Genomic DNA, 17,099 nt, shown 5'->3' with positions numbered 1-17,099 from the left:
CACATTATTTCAGACATTAAATATATTGTGTTAGGGTTAGAGACCACGAGATGGCGGCACATTTGAGCCGTCTCTCTTCACTGTGTACTGCTTAATTAGTGATAGCCTTGGGCCATCTGTCTCTGATTGGGTACCAGTGGAGATTGAACTGCCCACTCAGTCTCCAAAAGGTGAGATAGGGTTAAATGGCCTCGCCTTCTCCCGTATATACGGGAATAAAAAGGCGTTAGCTGATTTTTTTTTTTTTTAACTATGCAATCTTTACAAAGTTAAATCTTTGTAAGTAATCTTTGTTTTCAAAGATCACTTACAAAGTAATCTTTGAAAACTCACGCTATGATTTTTTCCCCTCGTTTGCCAATTTCCAAAATTTCCAATTTCGTAAAAGTTGCTTTCTGTAAAAGTTATTGAGCATCATACATTATGTGACAAGATTACACTCTGAAGAGTAATTCCATATATTAATTTTAAATTTTACCGGTGGCGCCCTTGTGTATTCTATCATTAACAGTTCAAAATGGCAGCCGTTGATTTGATAGCAGTAGAGGACGCGGAACGTTGTAAGGTTGAGTCGCAAATGAATGGTTCGTTGAGCGAAGACGTAAGAAAATCTGAAGAAGGAAACATGAGTGGAGCATTAACTGAAGATCCTGTGAGTGCATCTGTTCCTTTATTAGCAAAATTTATTTTATGCGTTATGGAACAGTGTTAATATTTATAGACTTCCGTTGATTAGTAAATGTGACAGCAGTTAACCTTGGATTCACTTTTAGCCCTATGTTTATGTATTGAATGGTTTCTGTTAAAACGAGTAAGCATTACATTTTAATGCTGAACATTCAACATGGATTCACTTTCAGTGTCATCACTGAATATCTAGGTGTAATACCAGTAAATTGACAGTTCAATAATAACAAATGGCGCTTTAAAAATATCTTACAGATCAACCTTGGTTCCAAGGTTGACGCGTAAAAATTTACAAGCACTCATACCTGTTCTCAACATAATTCTAACATATTAATAGTGAAAAGAATGACAATCTGTGTTAATTTTATTATGGTTGCATTAGTAGACAAGGAATTAGGAACACTGTATCTTAAATGTCACCATTTCAAAAATAATAAATATAAAAAATACCCAAGGATAAATGGAACTTCAGAAATTGGGTTTATTAATAGCATGTTGATTTGTATAATAAGATGTAATGGAATTGAACGGACATAAGTCAGTGCATATCGGTTTATTTCATTTTCCTGAATAATAATATTGCTTGACTGAATTCTTCCCTAAGTGTGATGAGGAAGGAAAGGTGGGTAATTAATTACAGATAATTGCTGGCTTTCTGTATTAATATTTTGTAATATCACTTATTACTGCTAATTTCTGCTTCCACATTCTGTAAATGTGTTCTTATAAGGTGTGTTTGAAGCATTTCATTGACTTGTTTTTAGCCCCTGGTGTCTTAGATACAGTATGGATCAACATTATTGGTTATTAAAATGTAATGATTACTCCGGGTCTGCTATTTTATTAGTATTTATACAGTTCTGATGAATAACAGCTGGAAGAAGTTGGCTTTTTTTTTGTATTTAAAATTTTTTTTAAAGAATATGGCTAGAAGGGAGGGGTATCTGGAATCAGTCATGGATGGTGAATAACATGTGGCTAGCAAGGTTTTTGAGGCTTTGATTTTTAATAGTTATATAACTGGGAATGGTGTATTTCTCCCAGCATTCAGCGAATGAATGCAGGGAGAAATATGAGGAGCATTATGCAAGATTAATATGCCTCCCATGGCGAACCTAAGAGCTGTGGAGATATCTGAATAATATATAATGAATCTAAAAATGAGTTATTAGTTTAGTTCATCAAATTCAAGTCGTGTATTCCACTCTACATTAATTTCTCACTTGTGTGACCACTTAAAATTACCTGTGAATACTATATTTTTTTCCCCTTTTTTAAATGTTACTTACCTGTTACATCTTCTCCTTATCCTTTATAACAAACATGTTTCTTACATAAAAGTACAAAATGTGAACAACATAATGGGATGTAAAATTTATGCCAGTCATGTATTATTTGTTGTTTTCAAGATTTTTTTTTTACATAAACAATAGAGTCTGATTAATTGAGACAAGTGTGGAAGAACAAAAGCAAAATGAGAATATAACAGGAATTTTCTTCATTTATTTGGGACACAGTGGCATTTAATTTGGCCAGCTGATAACCTCTGGAGCTTGTAACTACATGGAGCATAAGAAAAATTCAACCTTGATTTAGAAATTTACTGCTGATAGCATCTGCAATAGTGATGAAACAACTATTTTATCGTGCCACATTGGTTAGTCTCCCTGTGTTTTAAACATACTACACAGTTTGGATTTAGTGAAGGCAATAGATCATGTAACAATGTTATGTTATTCAAATACATCTGAAATTAGTAAATGAAAGCCAGTTCATTTACTAATTCCTAAGTCTGCTTATGAGTTGGGACATGCAATTCCATTGGAAATCAAGAAAAATGTGACTGGTTCTTGACATTTACTGGCATTCAGCACAAAAAGTTAATCTTGTTGCTTATGCCTCACCAACTTTTAGCCATAAGCTGTATTTCTAATAAAAGATTAGAAATTCAGAACTTTTTTGCTCAATATTCAGAACTGTTTTGCTCATCATGGTTTAAGCATTCAATCATGGTTATTCCAGATACAGCCAATAATGAAAATGACATCCCATTAGAAACGAACCACATCAGAAACTCTGAAGTGCTTGCATCCATTGACAGTCATCTTCAGTACTATAATGAAAAAGGTTTTGAGGAGGAAATTGAAGCAAAACATCAGAGGACATTATACCTAGGATGCTAGAAAATTTATTACTGGATTACAACTTATTTCATGCACAGAGGCAATACTTAATTGCAGTCAATGAAAAAAAAAGACAGGTTACACTTAAACAATTCCTATTTCATTAAGAACTGCATGTGTGTTTAATACATATATAAATAAAAGTATTTTTATGGTAGATATTTTAATTAAAGCCAGTTTATAAGTCAGTAATTTTGTTACAAAGTAAATGAAAAACTTTTCTAAATTTGTATTTCTCTTATGAACATACACCTTTTAAACTCTTTATGTGTAACTTTGTTTAATTGGGCCAAATTATGCTATTCCCAGTGTAGCCAAATTAACCAGAATTTATTCTATATCACACTACATTTTCTGCTCTTATTTTCTTTTACATTTTGTATCAGCTGACACCTTTTGACTACTTGTATATGGAAATATAACTTCTGCATTACTTCAATCTTGGTATCACTCCTGGGTCTGGCTCCCACTGATGAGACCTCAAAAACGTCAAAACCAGTCTGGGTAATGCTTAGCATTATACATGTCCATAAGGATATGTGCTTTGCGTTATGGGATGCTAAGGCAATTGATGCGAAATCGTTACCCTCTATACAAGTAGCCCAGTCATGAAGCAACTTCACGTGCAAAATTTGTTTGCTTACACTTGAATAAAGGATAACACTAAGAATATAATTTCTTGGCATCTTTAATTTATAGAATTCATTAACATTTCAGACATCTTAGAGTGATAAATTCATTATTATGCGTTTTAGATGCCTTACCAAAAACAGTGTGCCAGCTCAAGTGACTTGTATAGCTTGGCTCCATCATGCAGCCTAATAGTGTCACTGTCCTTGTGTAAGTAAAACATAGGGAGAGTTTGTATTGAATATTAAAAAAAAAAAAAAAACTAATTAACCATTTACAGGAGTGAGCATCTATTTAAATATGTATTATATTGACAAGAAATTATACTCTTGTTTTAATCCTTTATCCAGGCATGAGAGAAAAAAAAAGTTTACACATCAAGTATCTTTGCAACTAGGCTATTGACTTCACATCAGATAGTCTCATCTGCCTGAGGTTGGTTTAGGTTACCCTGAACAATAACTTTCCGCTCCAATCCATTGACAGCCAAGTTATTTAAAGTTCTGTAAGAGTTCAGAACTTAAACTCTTGATGTTTATCCATTTTCTTCATCTTCCCAGTCATTTCTTTCTTTCTACCCTTCCATTTTGGAGAATTTGAGGAAACCTGTTAGTAGGTATTCTGTACACTCATGTCCATACCAGTTTAACTGTTTTTCTCTGATCTCCTGATTGGTTTGCATTTCAGGCCATGATTTATATATTTTTCTGAAATTTTTGTTTTTAAAGTCTATCAATCTTTATTCTTCCTTCTGTTTGATAACCTAAGTTTCAGCACCATAAAGAATTTTTAGGTGCACCATTGAAATATGCATTTTGATTTTAAGTTCTTTGGAGAGATGTGTATATTTCCATATATTTGTAAGTCTGATTATAGTAGATCACCCTAGAGTTATTTTGTGTATAATAGTTTCTTCATAATTTAGCCCATCTGTAATCAATGTGCATAAGTAATTGAATTTTTAAATTGTTCAGTTTATTTATTTTTTGATCCCACACACATGAAAGACAGTGCCATGTGTGGGCAAATGATTAGGAAAAAAATCTAACCTATTTATGTTTCTTAAAGAGTGGGAGGTTGTACTCAGTAAAAAAAAAAAACAGTATGGGGGCAGGGGGGGATTGTTCCAAAGAATAGAGGTGGATGGAATGAAGGAAGCTGATGAAAAGTTAGTTTGGTGTGTTCGAAGCTGGACAGCATGGATGTTGGCCAGTGGCTGCTCTTGTTTTTCTGTGGCTAGAAGGAAGTGGAGGAATGGTAACTGCCAATTCAGAGGAGCAATGCCCATGAAAGTACCTATAGAAAAGGCACGGTACTGAAACAGAGTACATATGGTAAGTAAAATGACTGAAGGATATCTGTGAGAGAAAAGTTATATATTAAGCAGATTACCCTCTTCTGAATATCATCGTGACTTTTTAGAGAGATCTTGAGTGCTCCACTCCAATTGTGGGAACTTCCTCTCAACTGCTAACACCTGTCCAAAGTTGGACAGATGTTAGCAGTTGAGAGGAAGAGATTAATGTTCAGAATATAAAATAACACCAAGGTTTTTAGAGGTTAAGGAGACTATGTTCCAGGATGGATTTGACAGTCAACCCAAGAAGAGAAAGTTGATCTTGAAAGGAAACTGGAACATTATCAAAAATGAGATGGGATAAAAGAGTAGGATTTTTCTTGTGGGTTATAAGGCAGGCTCGTTTGTGTGGCATTGAAATTTACTAAATTGTCTTCACCTCATTTCAGGATGTTCACGAGGTCAGTGTTTAAGTCACTGGTTATGGAGGATCTTGAGGCATCCACTAGAGTACTGCATGGTTTATCAAATGAAGAGTGCTGTCATCAGTGAGGCTGTGAATAGGATTTGAAGTCAGAGGTCATTGATGTAAAGGAAGAAAAGCATGGGTGAGAGCACAGAACCCTAAGGGACTCCAGCATTAATGGGAAATCTGATGAGAGGAAGCCATCCACCATGACACACAATGAATGACCAGTGAGGAAGCTGGCAATTCAGTCAGAGTATTAGTAGGGAGGCCATAAGATGACAGTTTGTTCAGGAGGTCTTGCTGTCATACACAATCAAATATCTTTGAATATGAAAATATCTAGAATGAGAATGGCAGAATCCATATTGGTGATCCTTAATTAACTAATGAGTCCAGGTAATGAAGAAGCTGGTTGTTGATAACTTTCTCCATCACTTTTGAAAGTACTGAGGTGAGAGTAATGGGACAATAGTTAGATAGCTGAATTTTGTCTCCCTTTTTTGGGTGCAGGCCAGATATGGGCTTGCTTCCATGCTGTTGGGTAGATGCCAGTAGAATATGAAAGTTTATATGGGATTGGTGTGAATTCTGGACCACAAGTCTTGAGCACAACCAGAGTAATACCATCTGGACCAGAAGCTTTATTAATATCAAGATATTGATGAGGGTTTTTCTGATGTAATTTTGGCAAAAGTTCAGAGGAAGCATGCTGAGGTAAGTGAGTTTGTCATGGTCTTCCAGCTGGAGTTAGAGGGAAAAACTGATGCCACCTTTTCCTTGGGTGAGGAAAAGGTGGCATTACCATAGTGCCATCAGGATGCAAGAGAAGTGGCAACATGGAAGGGCAGAAGTTAAGCCCAATAACCTTAGCAAGGGACCAGAAAGCTTGATCACCAGTTGAGCAGGAGGTGAGTTTATTGCATTTCATTCTTACAAAGTCTGCTTTGGAATTGTTGATAATTTTTTACTCGTTTCTAGCTGTTATGTAAGCCTAATGAGAAGCTAGAGTTTTTAATTTAAGCCATTGAACGTGAGTTGCATTTTTATCATGGACGTCTGGGGCACATTTTTGAGAACCAGCGCATGGATACAGGTCAGGGGTTTGCAGTGGAGTGAAGAATGAAGGCTCTCATTCCAGCGAGGATTATTTTAGTTATTAGTTCAATGCAGGTATTTTGATCTGGAGAGCAAAAGCAGTAATCTGACCATGGAAATTCTGGAGTTCATCCCAGTTGGCACGATTATAGTGCCATAGGGTACAAGACTGATATTGGCTGAGCAGAGATGCAAACTTGAATAAGATTGTAGTCAGAGTTGCCGAGAGGAGAGCAGACATCCACGATATAGTTGGAGAGAGAATTGTTAATAAAATGTCGAGAATGTTGATAGAATGATGTGGACTTTCTGGTATTCTGGTTGGTAGATTGACTATTTGTGTTAGGTCATGAATGATGGGAAATGATTCAGCTTCCCTGCTAGCTTGATCTGTAGATTGGAGTAGGGGGGAGCCAGTTTGTGTTATAGATGTTAGTCTTATTTGGGTAATTAGTTTGTAAGACATCAATTTTTAGTGATAGGTAGTCAAAAAGAGCAGCAGGATTGTCAGAGTTAGGAGAGCAGTAAAGACAGCAAATGAATGCTGTAAAGTGAGGTAAAGAAATCTTGAGTTAGAGCAGATTGAAAAGTGGGATTATTTCCCCCACATCTAAGTTAAGTTCTTCATTATACTGCCTATTGCCATTGTTTTAGTTTATTAAATATTTATCTGCATTGCATAGTCTTTACTGTTTTGATGTAAGTTTTCAATCATGCACTTGCAGAATTTTCTTTATTATCTGTAAATAATATTACATCATTTGCATATTTTATTATGTAAATTTTGTCCATTCACAGCTATTCTTTTTTATTTTTCTTGAATACTTTTACTAGTTCTTCCAGGCACAGGTTAAAAAAATAAAAAGGTGATAGCAGACATGAATAAAAATATGAATGGAGCACAGTTGGGTGCTCCAAATTTTATCATATAAAAATATGATAAAATTTGGAGCACCCAACTGTGCTCCAAATTTTATCATATTTTTATATTTATTGGGTGTTTTCCTCTATTATTTTTTGTTCTAAAATTTCAAGCAATTTATTTCTGTTTACTGAGTCAGATGCTTATTAAAAGCTATAAAACAGCAGTAAACATTTCTATTTTTTTCCCACATTATTTCAGCTAATTGTAAAAGAGCATAGATTGCAACATTTGTTGCTCTCCCAATCCTAAATCTCATTGCTCTTCTCCTTTGTTGCTCATAAGTTGTTTTAATTCTGATAAATAATTTGTGTGTGACTTCAGGTTATTAGTCTATAATTTGTACATTCCTGAATACTTCCTTTTTTATTTATGGAAATTATTCTTCCAAATTTTCAATCATTAGGAATTTCTCCCGAATTTGAAAGTTGGTTGAATAACTGCACTAAATAATGCTTTGCTGTTTCTCCACGATACTTCCAAAACATTTATCAGTATTTCATTTCTACACGGAGAAATGTGTATCTGTTTTCATCTGTCTGATTGCAGCATCTGTTTTCCTTTAATATTTTTGGGATCTCCTCACTTTTACCAAACTTTTTTTTTTCTTCATAATTTTCAGTGTTAACTTTCGCAAAGATTTGTTTAAAATAGTCCATCCAGATTTCAGAAATTTGACATCACCAGTCAGATTCTCTTTATTTTATCTTTCATTTTTAGTGGTATAGGTTTGTGTGTTTTTGGAAGTTCCTTTGTGTTATATACTAAATTTGTATTATGATGGATAGCCATTCTGACATATCTGCTTTTTGATTTATCCATTTATTAAGGCTTAAGTGCTTGTAGGACATTATGTTAGAGATATGGAATATTAACATTAAGAAAGGATTAAAAACTAATTTTAATGCTTCTGGTATTTCCTCTCAATCACTGAGACATCTTCAGGGACACAGGTAATAACACTTGTAACCACACAAAGGCAACACAATACTCAATGAAACACATAGGTGGTTTGCCCTCTATGTGTTGCCTGTGGGCATTTGTAGGTGGCTTGTGATGTAAATTGGGACATCAGATGATTTCCAATTTATTGTTTCCCAAATTTTGGGAAGTTTTATGCACTCATATTTGTTAAAATTTGATTAGTTTCTGAGTGCCAAAAACGGTCTTTTTTTTTTTTTTTTTTTTTTTTTTTTTAATTTACTGTGATGGAACATGGTGGTTTTCTTCCAGAAGATCCTGTGAATGGTATCCAATACATGGCCTGTAAGACCAGATTGACCATAGTCATGATTGTAGATGTAAGTTTTGTGTTTATCTAAATGGATGGTGACTAATCTACCTGTCTGTCTAAAGTAAGCCAACTTGCAGAAACAGAGTACTTTATATATACTCCAGGCGTTGAAAGTTTATTTTTCACTTGGTTAGAATATAATAAATTTAGTTTAATCCTTTATCCAAGTGTAAGCAAACAAAGTTTGTGCCTGAAAGTATCTTCAGGACTGGGGTAAGGTAGTGCAACACCAGGACGACTCCTTGCAAAGGTGGAGCAAGCTACCAACACTCCTATCTCAGTATCTCCCATAATGCAAAACACATCTCCTTGCGGATATGTCTAATGTTATGCATTAAGGGAAGGGCCACTACCCAGACTAGTTTCGACCTTTATTGAAGTGGCACACCATTTTAATTTATTAAAATGGTGTCCCACCTTTTTAATAAATTACTCTGGATTTAGAGAAAGATGTTGAAAGTTTATTTTAATAAACTGCATTTGGCACACCATTTGGCAACTCCTATAGGTAGAGATGACTTTACTAATGCTTCTGGCTGGTATCTCCACTTGGGCCTGGCTCCCACTAAAGAGACCTCGATAAAGGTCGAAACTAGTCTGGGTAGTGGCCCTTCCCTTAATGCATAACATTAGACATATCCGCAAGGAGATGTGTTTTGCATTATGGGAGATACTGAGATAGTAGTGTTGGTATCTTGCTCCACCTTTGCAAGGAGTCGCCTGGTGTTGCACTACCTTACCCCAGTCCTGAAGATACTTTCAGTTGCAAACTTTGTTTGCTCACAATTGGATAAAGGATTAAACTAAATGTATTATATACTCCAGGCACTGAGAGAAGAGGGAGCTGATTTTTGGTAAAACAGATATGGGTAGCAATTTTCTGAATGGAGCTTAAAAACTGTGTAGAGGTTGTACTTTTTCAAAGACCTGGCTATTTTTTCTGATGTACCCTGGACATAAGGGATGGTGATGGCTTTTCTTAACTCCTTCTGAAGGGATAACGAGGACTGCGGGAAGGATTGATTATCTTTTTAATTCTGTAAACACTGTAGCCATTGGATAGGAAGGTGTTATTGAAAGAGAGTTTCCACTGGAACAAAGATTATAGGCTCTATTGGTTAGTTTTAATGGTGCCATATTGTTAGAGGAGTTGTGGTGGGAAAGTTTGTTAATATATCTGCCTGTGTGAGTGGGTGTTTTTCTATATACAGTGAATGAGAGGTTACCATTTGAAAGGCATGTCAGTAAGGTGTCTAGGAAGGAAACTATTGTTCTTTTCTTTTTCCATCATTAACTGGATTCTTGGATGTAGACTATTGAGGTGATAGAGGAAGGAGTCTGTATCTGTACTATGAGGCCAAGTAGAGAATACATCTATATATCTTAGCCGTATAGAAGGTTTGAGCTTGCTTTGCAAAATTTCCATGTAAAAATTGGCCAGTGGTGATGAGAAGGTGGAAACCTATAGCAGTTCCCTCTATCTCTTTGTAATTTTTTTTTAACTGGAAAAAATTAACTGGAATTGATGGAAAAGAGATCTAAGATATCAAAAGGAAAAACTTTTTAAGACTGTTAAGACATCATTCAAAGGAATATTGGTAAACAGAGGTGATGTCCAAGCTTAGCAATATATCTATATTATTTAAAGTATGATTTTCAACTGAGATTTTAAAATGGATGGTTTTTATATAGGATGTGATAAGTTTAATGAGAAGGGGGTAAGAGAGTTTGCCAGCTGTTTTGACAATTTGTAGCATGGAGCATCAGTGGCATCTAGTATAGGAAGGAATTGGGTTTGTGGATTTTAGGTAAATCGCATATACCAGAGGGGAGGGGACAAGAACCAAATGGTTTGAGATTTTTTGTGATGCCAGGAAGATACTTCAAGTAAGTTTTTTTAACCTGAATTTTGGTGGGATCATAATCTAGTGTGATGTAGGTAAAGTGATCTTGTAGAATAAGATCCATTTTCTTGGAGGAACAAAATTTATAAACAGAGGGAACTGCTATGAGTTCCCCTCCCTTCTTTTGCCCCTCACTGGCCAATTTTTTACATGGGAACTGCAAAGCAAGTCATAGACCCAGGTCCCCCCCCCCCAAAAAAAACAAAAAAAAAAAAAACAACCTTCCATGATGAATCCTCCAACATGATAATTTTGATTTATCCAGTTAGATTTTGCTTCTCTACTTTGAGCTTAAATTTTATTTATTTATTTTTTTTAACTGCTTGTGAGTTTCTAGCAATTTGTGTGCTCTGAGTTGAAAGCTGTCCTTTTTTTCTTTTTGTGTCACAGATTATTATTATATTTCAGTAAGCTAATTTATTATTAGGATTCTTTTCTGTAAAGTTTGTTTTATTGCATTTTTACCTTTTCCCCCAAATTCTTTATTTTCAAGAGTTGAGAGTTCCATTTTTAATTAATTTTTTCTTTAAACACGTTTTGTCTGTTAGGGTCTTTTCCTATTGATGGTTGTTTCCAATTTAAGCTTTATTTTTGCTCACAGAATTTCATGATCAGAATCCATATTTATTTTTAAGTTTTATACATTTTGAAATGTTTGCCATTTTTTGTTGACTAAGATATAATCAGTACTTTTTAGTTTTACTGTTTGGTGAGGTCCATGCGTATTTATGACTATCTATAGTCATAAAAACTAGAGTTGTAGCTGGTGGATTGAGTGGTGGAGACAGAGTTGTGAAGTATTTGCCCTTCCTAGATGAGTCTTTGAACTCCCTGGAGGTGTTACGTAATAATAAACTGTTGACTTAAAAAAAAAAAAAATCATCCAACACAAAGAGCAAGGGACTCAGTAGGTAGCCTTGTTGGGCCTAACTTTTTGCATTTTGATTGTATCTAATGTAAACCCATTGACTTGGAAGGAGGAGTTGTATTAACATAGGCTCCTTTGATTGTAGCCTTTTGCCCACCTTAATCTGTCTAAAGATGTGGAATAGAAAGGGTTCTGGATATTGTCAAATGCTTGAGTCAGAGACTGGAACTTCCTATACTTGTGTGCTTTTATTTCATTCCTATTCTGAGCCTATTGCTCTCTCTCACACACAATAATAATAAAGGATTATTATAATTACGGCTATTTTGCCTGCTTCGGTTTAGGAGTGCCCCTGTTTAATTGTCATCTCCAGGCAAAATAGCCGTAATTATAATAGTTTATTAAGAGGAGTAACATGGAAGTTTTCCCAGAAATAATATACATAATAATAAAGGATCTTGTGGTCAGTATTAGATAAAGAAATAGGCCTCCAATTGTAGACTAAGGTATGACTTTCTTTGGGTTTAGAGCTGGGATTGGTTGCAAATCTTAATGGCCTGTAGAGAGAGAGAGAGGGAAGGGGGTGGATGAAGAGTAACAAGAGTGGGAAGAATAAAATACTGGTCTCGTAGTAAAATTCCATTCTCGGACCATTCCTGAATCTGGAGATTTCCTTTTCTAGCATTTTTGATCAGCTATAGTAACTTCAGATGTAATGGACTTTCTCAAGCCCATCTTGGGTACTAATTGAAAAATTCCTTTCTTCTACTTGTATCTTTCCACTTTAATCTCTGATAATATCACTACATTCTATACCATTTATCAGTTTATGAACCAGATTTTTTCTTTTCATAGGCTTAACTTTTTCCTTTTGATTTCTCAAAAAGTTAACTGTTACTTTGAATTACAGTGTATCCCATCTCCAGGTAACATTATTATCTAGTTGGAATAGGGATGTGGAGGTTGGTTGAAAATGTAAATGGGAAATTCTTGATGCATGTAATTGCAAGTCCTGAGGGTTATGGTTATGAATCCTTCATATGTCTGTAAGTTGAGTACATTTTAGGACATTTTTTAATTGTATATTTCTTGCTTTTCAACTTCTAGTGATCATCTCTTATTTTGTCTGTTATCTTCGGAAGCCCTGTTAGGCCTTCTGTATCTCTGTCTGCAGAAGTATGTCTCTTGGATCTGTTAGTGTGATTCCAGCATTAGTTTCCATACTGCTTCCTGTTTAACTTCCTGTTTAACTATATTTAATGAGACAGTATAAAAGGGAGATGACTTGATTAGCAAGGCGTGAGCTGTCTTCAATCTCTAGACTGGATGAATCTGATGTTCAGTCTGCAAAGGAGTGATTATATATTCCTGCCTCTTGTAAATTTGTTCCATCATTTTTGCAGTTACTTGCTATTATTTTTGTAATTTATGCTTGATTTTTTTTTCATGTAAATGGTATTCATACTGGAAGAACTTTGCATCAGTGCAGTTTTTTTTTGTTTCTCTCTCTCTTTCTCTTGAAATGATTCATTGCAGTCCATGAACCCTGTCCAGTCTGTGGAGTCTTTGATGATTGATGACCACTTCATTTTCACATTTTATAGCACTTTTTTTTTTTTAATGTGTAAGCTGCACTTACACATTCTCACTGTTCCTCTCATAATGATAGTTACTCTGACTCTGTATTAAGTTGCATCTGTAGGATATTATCTCACCCTCCAGGGAGTCATCAGCCTAATCGTGGTATGTTCATTTATATATCTGTATTGGAATTCATTAATATATCTGTATTCCAGATATCACACAAGTTAATAAATTAGTAATAAAACATTATTTTATAAAAGTAGTTAATTAAACTTGTTTCTGTATTGCAAGTAAGATGTTTTGAAATGTTAATTTTATTTTTGACTCCTGAAGTCTTCTTAGATATGAAATAAATTTATTGAGTTAGTTGTTAGATTAATTATAACTTTGTATTAACTGTCAAATTTGCAATGTTTGTGCTGTTTGTATGTAGACATTAAATACAGAATGATGGTGGTGGACAGTAGATAGCATTGTGTGTTGTTGGTCTGTAGTGTGGTTGGATGATTAAGCCAGCCTGGTAGTCCAAGCGGTTAGCATACCCGCCCTCCAACCAACAGGTCACAGGTTCAAATCCTGCTATGAGCATGGATTTTTGTCGTTGTCTTTAGGTGGGAGATGAATTTCATTGCCTAGGGTGAGACCACCTCTTCGCTTATTGAATGCCTGAAGTGGCTTCAAAAAGTTCCATGTTTGGTCTCTAGAGCAGGGTTTCTGGACTGTATGTATATATATCAAACTGATAAAAATGGCAAAAAAAAAAAATGAAATAAATTTCTATCCCACCCACGGTAGAAAACGTATTATAAGTTTATAATAACTTTCATCGGCAGGAACCACACAAAAGAAAAAAAGTAGCAATGTGGGATGGATGTAGTGCCTTCCTGCCATTAGTCCTTATGATACTTTGGAGGTGTCAAACATTAATAATAAAATCTTTTCAATTCTAAGAGAAGCAAAAGAGTAATTCTAGTGAGTATATGAAACTTGACTAGTGATAAGTTCACTATGAGAGAGGATATAATTCTTGGAAGAATCAAGAAAGTGAAAATCACAAGTATACTACCTAGGTATTAAAGAGAAAAATACTCTTATTATCCTTCTGTATTATAAAAATACTAGAGCAAGAATAAAATTTGGAGTATTGAAACTTCTGAAAATACCAGTGGAGAGAGGTGTCGTGCAGGGATGTCCACTTTCCATATTTTTTTAACCCATGTCTTGAAGAACTAGTAAGAGTCTATTCCAGAAAACATGGGAATAACTTTGAATGGACAAAATTTACATCATAGAAAATATGCAGATGATATAGTATTATTTACAAGAAAAACTTCAAATACATGACTGAAAACTTACATAAAAACAGTAAAGACTACGCAATGCCGATAAATTTTAGTAAAACCAAAACAGTGAAAATAGACAGAAATAGTGAAGAACTTAAAAGTGGAAGAAATAAACTGGAACAGGCTAAAAGTTCAATTACTTATGCACATTGATCACAGATGGGCTAAATTATGAAGAAACTATCATACACAGAATAAATCTAGGGTGGTCTACTATGATCAAACTTACAAATATATGGAAAAATACACAGTTCTCCAAAGAACTTAAAATCAAAGTACAGTTCAGTGACACTCCTCACAATTCTTGGTGTTGAGATCAAGCAGAAGGAAGAACAAAGCTTATGAAAATTGAAGAAAAGCTGCATAGCTACAGTTTTTTTTTCTATTGTTTGAAGAATATATTGCCATTTGTTTTGTTAAGTAGTTGATTTTATGTTTTATACACATATTTAAGATTTTTATTTTGTTATAAGGTGTCTGAAGATGCAATGTTTTAATTGGCTTAACCACTGAACTGGCCTTGTCATGTACTTCGCATCCACATAATGTCTAATTGCATGAATGTGAAGTGTCCATTGAAGTTAATATAACCTTTGGATATTATACAAATAATATGGGTACAAAGCATATATTTTATCCTTGTGGCCATTTGGGTGGTTAATGAGTTAATGGATTAACTTTCAAGATAACTGTTCATGTAATATCTTGGGGTATGAATGTGTGTGCAAGCATGAATTGTAGTTCAGTTTTAGGTGATTTCCTTTTATTTTGAAATTAAGAATTTAACCACTTAGTGTTAAAGTGTTAGTAAAAAAAAAAAAAAATACACCCACCTACATATAGTTTCTCTCTCTCTGCATTAGTTTGCAGCATAATAAATAATTTTTCGATTCTTGATCCCAGATATATTCAAGTGCAGGTTGGCTCTCTTATATAAGCATTTTCTACCCTCATTCACTTCACACATCCAAAAGACATGCACTTATTGCTTCTACACAGTGTGCATTGAATCATTTACAGTCATAGCATTCCTTAACCCAGTAATATATTGTAGTAATCAACTAAAATTTTTCAATCTTTCTCGCTTCTTTCAGCAGTCATTTCATATCCCTTCTCATATTGTATTTATCACTATTTAATCATTATTCCTATGAGCACTATCATCTTTTCTGTTTCAGTTGTATTCATTACATTCTAATTTTTTGCTCCCAGAAAGCTTGACCAAAGTAGTGACTCTATCATTAAGTGCAAATTTAATGAGCAAATCACTATATCATATTTCTTTTTTCTTGCATTCTGACTTATTTGTTCACATCTTTACCAAGATGAATTGTGTTGCTGATGACATTTGTGATTCTTCTCTTACAGAACAAATTTCCACCCAACATTATGACTCTTTGCCCACTTACTACGTTCCGGTTACTTCGTGTGGCAAAATAATTTTTGCCTACTAAAAGAAGGTATGGCCATGGGTTCACCACTATTCATCCCAATTGCTAACTTTTATATGGAAGCTTTGAGCAACATGCTCTCGATTCCTTTACTTTAAAACTTAGTTTGGCTTAGATATGTTGACAATGTTTTCGTTATCTGACCACACGGCTGCCAAACATTAAACGCCTTCCTCAGCCACCTGAACAAACAACATGAGCACATACAATTTACTATTGAAATTCAGAACTTGCTTCCTTTCCTGGATACACTGGTCACATATCTTCCCTCAGGCAGTCTATTTTTCACCGTTTACCACAAGACTACACATACCGGCCAATATATATATGCTAACTCATATCACTATTCTTCACAAAAACTTGGAGTCACTTTTAAAAACAGAGCTATAACAATTTGCTCTAATGAACAAGCTCTTAAACAAAAATTACAAATTATCAACAATATATTTATAAATAATAGCTATAGCAAAAATACTATCAATAATGTTCTTTATAAAACTTCATCAAAAAATACATATAGATTACAGTAAAACCATGGCTCTCCCATACATTAAAGGGTTATCAGAAAAAATGAATAGAATTCTAAGCCATTATAAACTTCCACTTTTAAACCACCTATAAAATTTAAAAATAAAACAAAAACATATTCAACTCTTCTAGGGATCCTCTCTCCCCACTAGTTCACCTGGAGTGCATTGTATCTATTGCACCTGTAACTTACCTTATATTGGTGAAACTGGACGTATTATCCGTTTAAAAAAAAAATAAAAAATAAAAAATTTTGGTGTAGCAGGTCTCTCAGATCATGCACCCTACACCAAATTGAAATTTTTATTAACCATCCTAATCTTAACAATACTAGTGGCATAAAAATCTTAAGAATTTGGATGGCACACATTAGCCCATCTAGTTCTTCAAGTTTTCCAGCAAACCCTGACTTCAAGACTCCAAAAGCAATTATTTTAGCTTTTATTGGTCATCATCCATGCTATTTTGTTTTAATTTATATGTATACTTATGTGTGTAACTTTTCTGTGAACATTTTGCTCTCTAGCTTAATTTATTTTTGTAACTATATAGATAATAATAACAGGACTCTAGCTTTGATGTAGTAAGGTTTTTTTTTTTTTCCACCAGAGGTCAAGCCAATAGTTTTAAGAGTTGACCACATCAATGTAACTTTAGCATACCATGTAGATTATAGTGCAGCTTGTTGTTTCTTTGTGTGTGTATATATATATATATGTGTGTGTGTGTGTGTGTATACTCTAGATGATGACCTTAATGTGAAGGTCGAAACGTCGAGCAATTATTTTGGTTTTTATTAAATTGAAGTTTTACTCTAACAGAGTAGTTGTTTCTATAATTTTTA

General features: G+C 34.4%; 1 protein-coding gene across 2 annotated transcripts in view; it reads left to right on the top strand.

The window, feature by feature from the left end:
• The first annotated feature begins 520 nt into the window (after window positions 1-520).
• Window positions 521-17,099, top strand: part of LOC150097015 (polyadenylate-binding protein 2-B-like) — a 181,142-nt gene continuing 164,563 nt past the window's right edge. For both annotated transcript variants that reach the window (XM_090408459.1, XM_090408460.1), the window contains exon 1: window positions 521-652. In XM_090408459.1, the coding sequence (XP_090264585.1) occupies window positions 578-652 (75 nt within the window). In that variant the 5' untranslated portion in view covers window positions 521-577. The remainder of the gene's footprint in view (window positions 653-17,099) is intronic.

The sequence above is a fragment of the Typopeltis vanoorti genome, chromosome 18, assembly GCF_054136105.1.
Source record: "Typopeltis vanoorti isolate ZY-2024b chromosome 18, IOZ_Tvanoo_1.0, whole genome shotgun sequence".
NCBI classification, from domain to species: Eukaryota; Metazoa; Arthropoda; class Arachnida; order Uropygi; family Thelyphonidae; genus Typopeltis; species Typopeltis vanoorti.
Note: the sequence above shows the minus strand (reverse complement) of the source record. Positions and strands in the feature narration are given on the sequence as shown.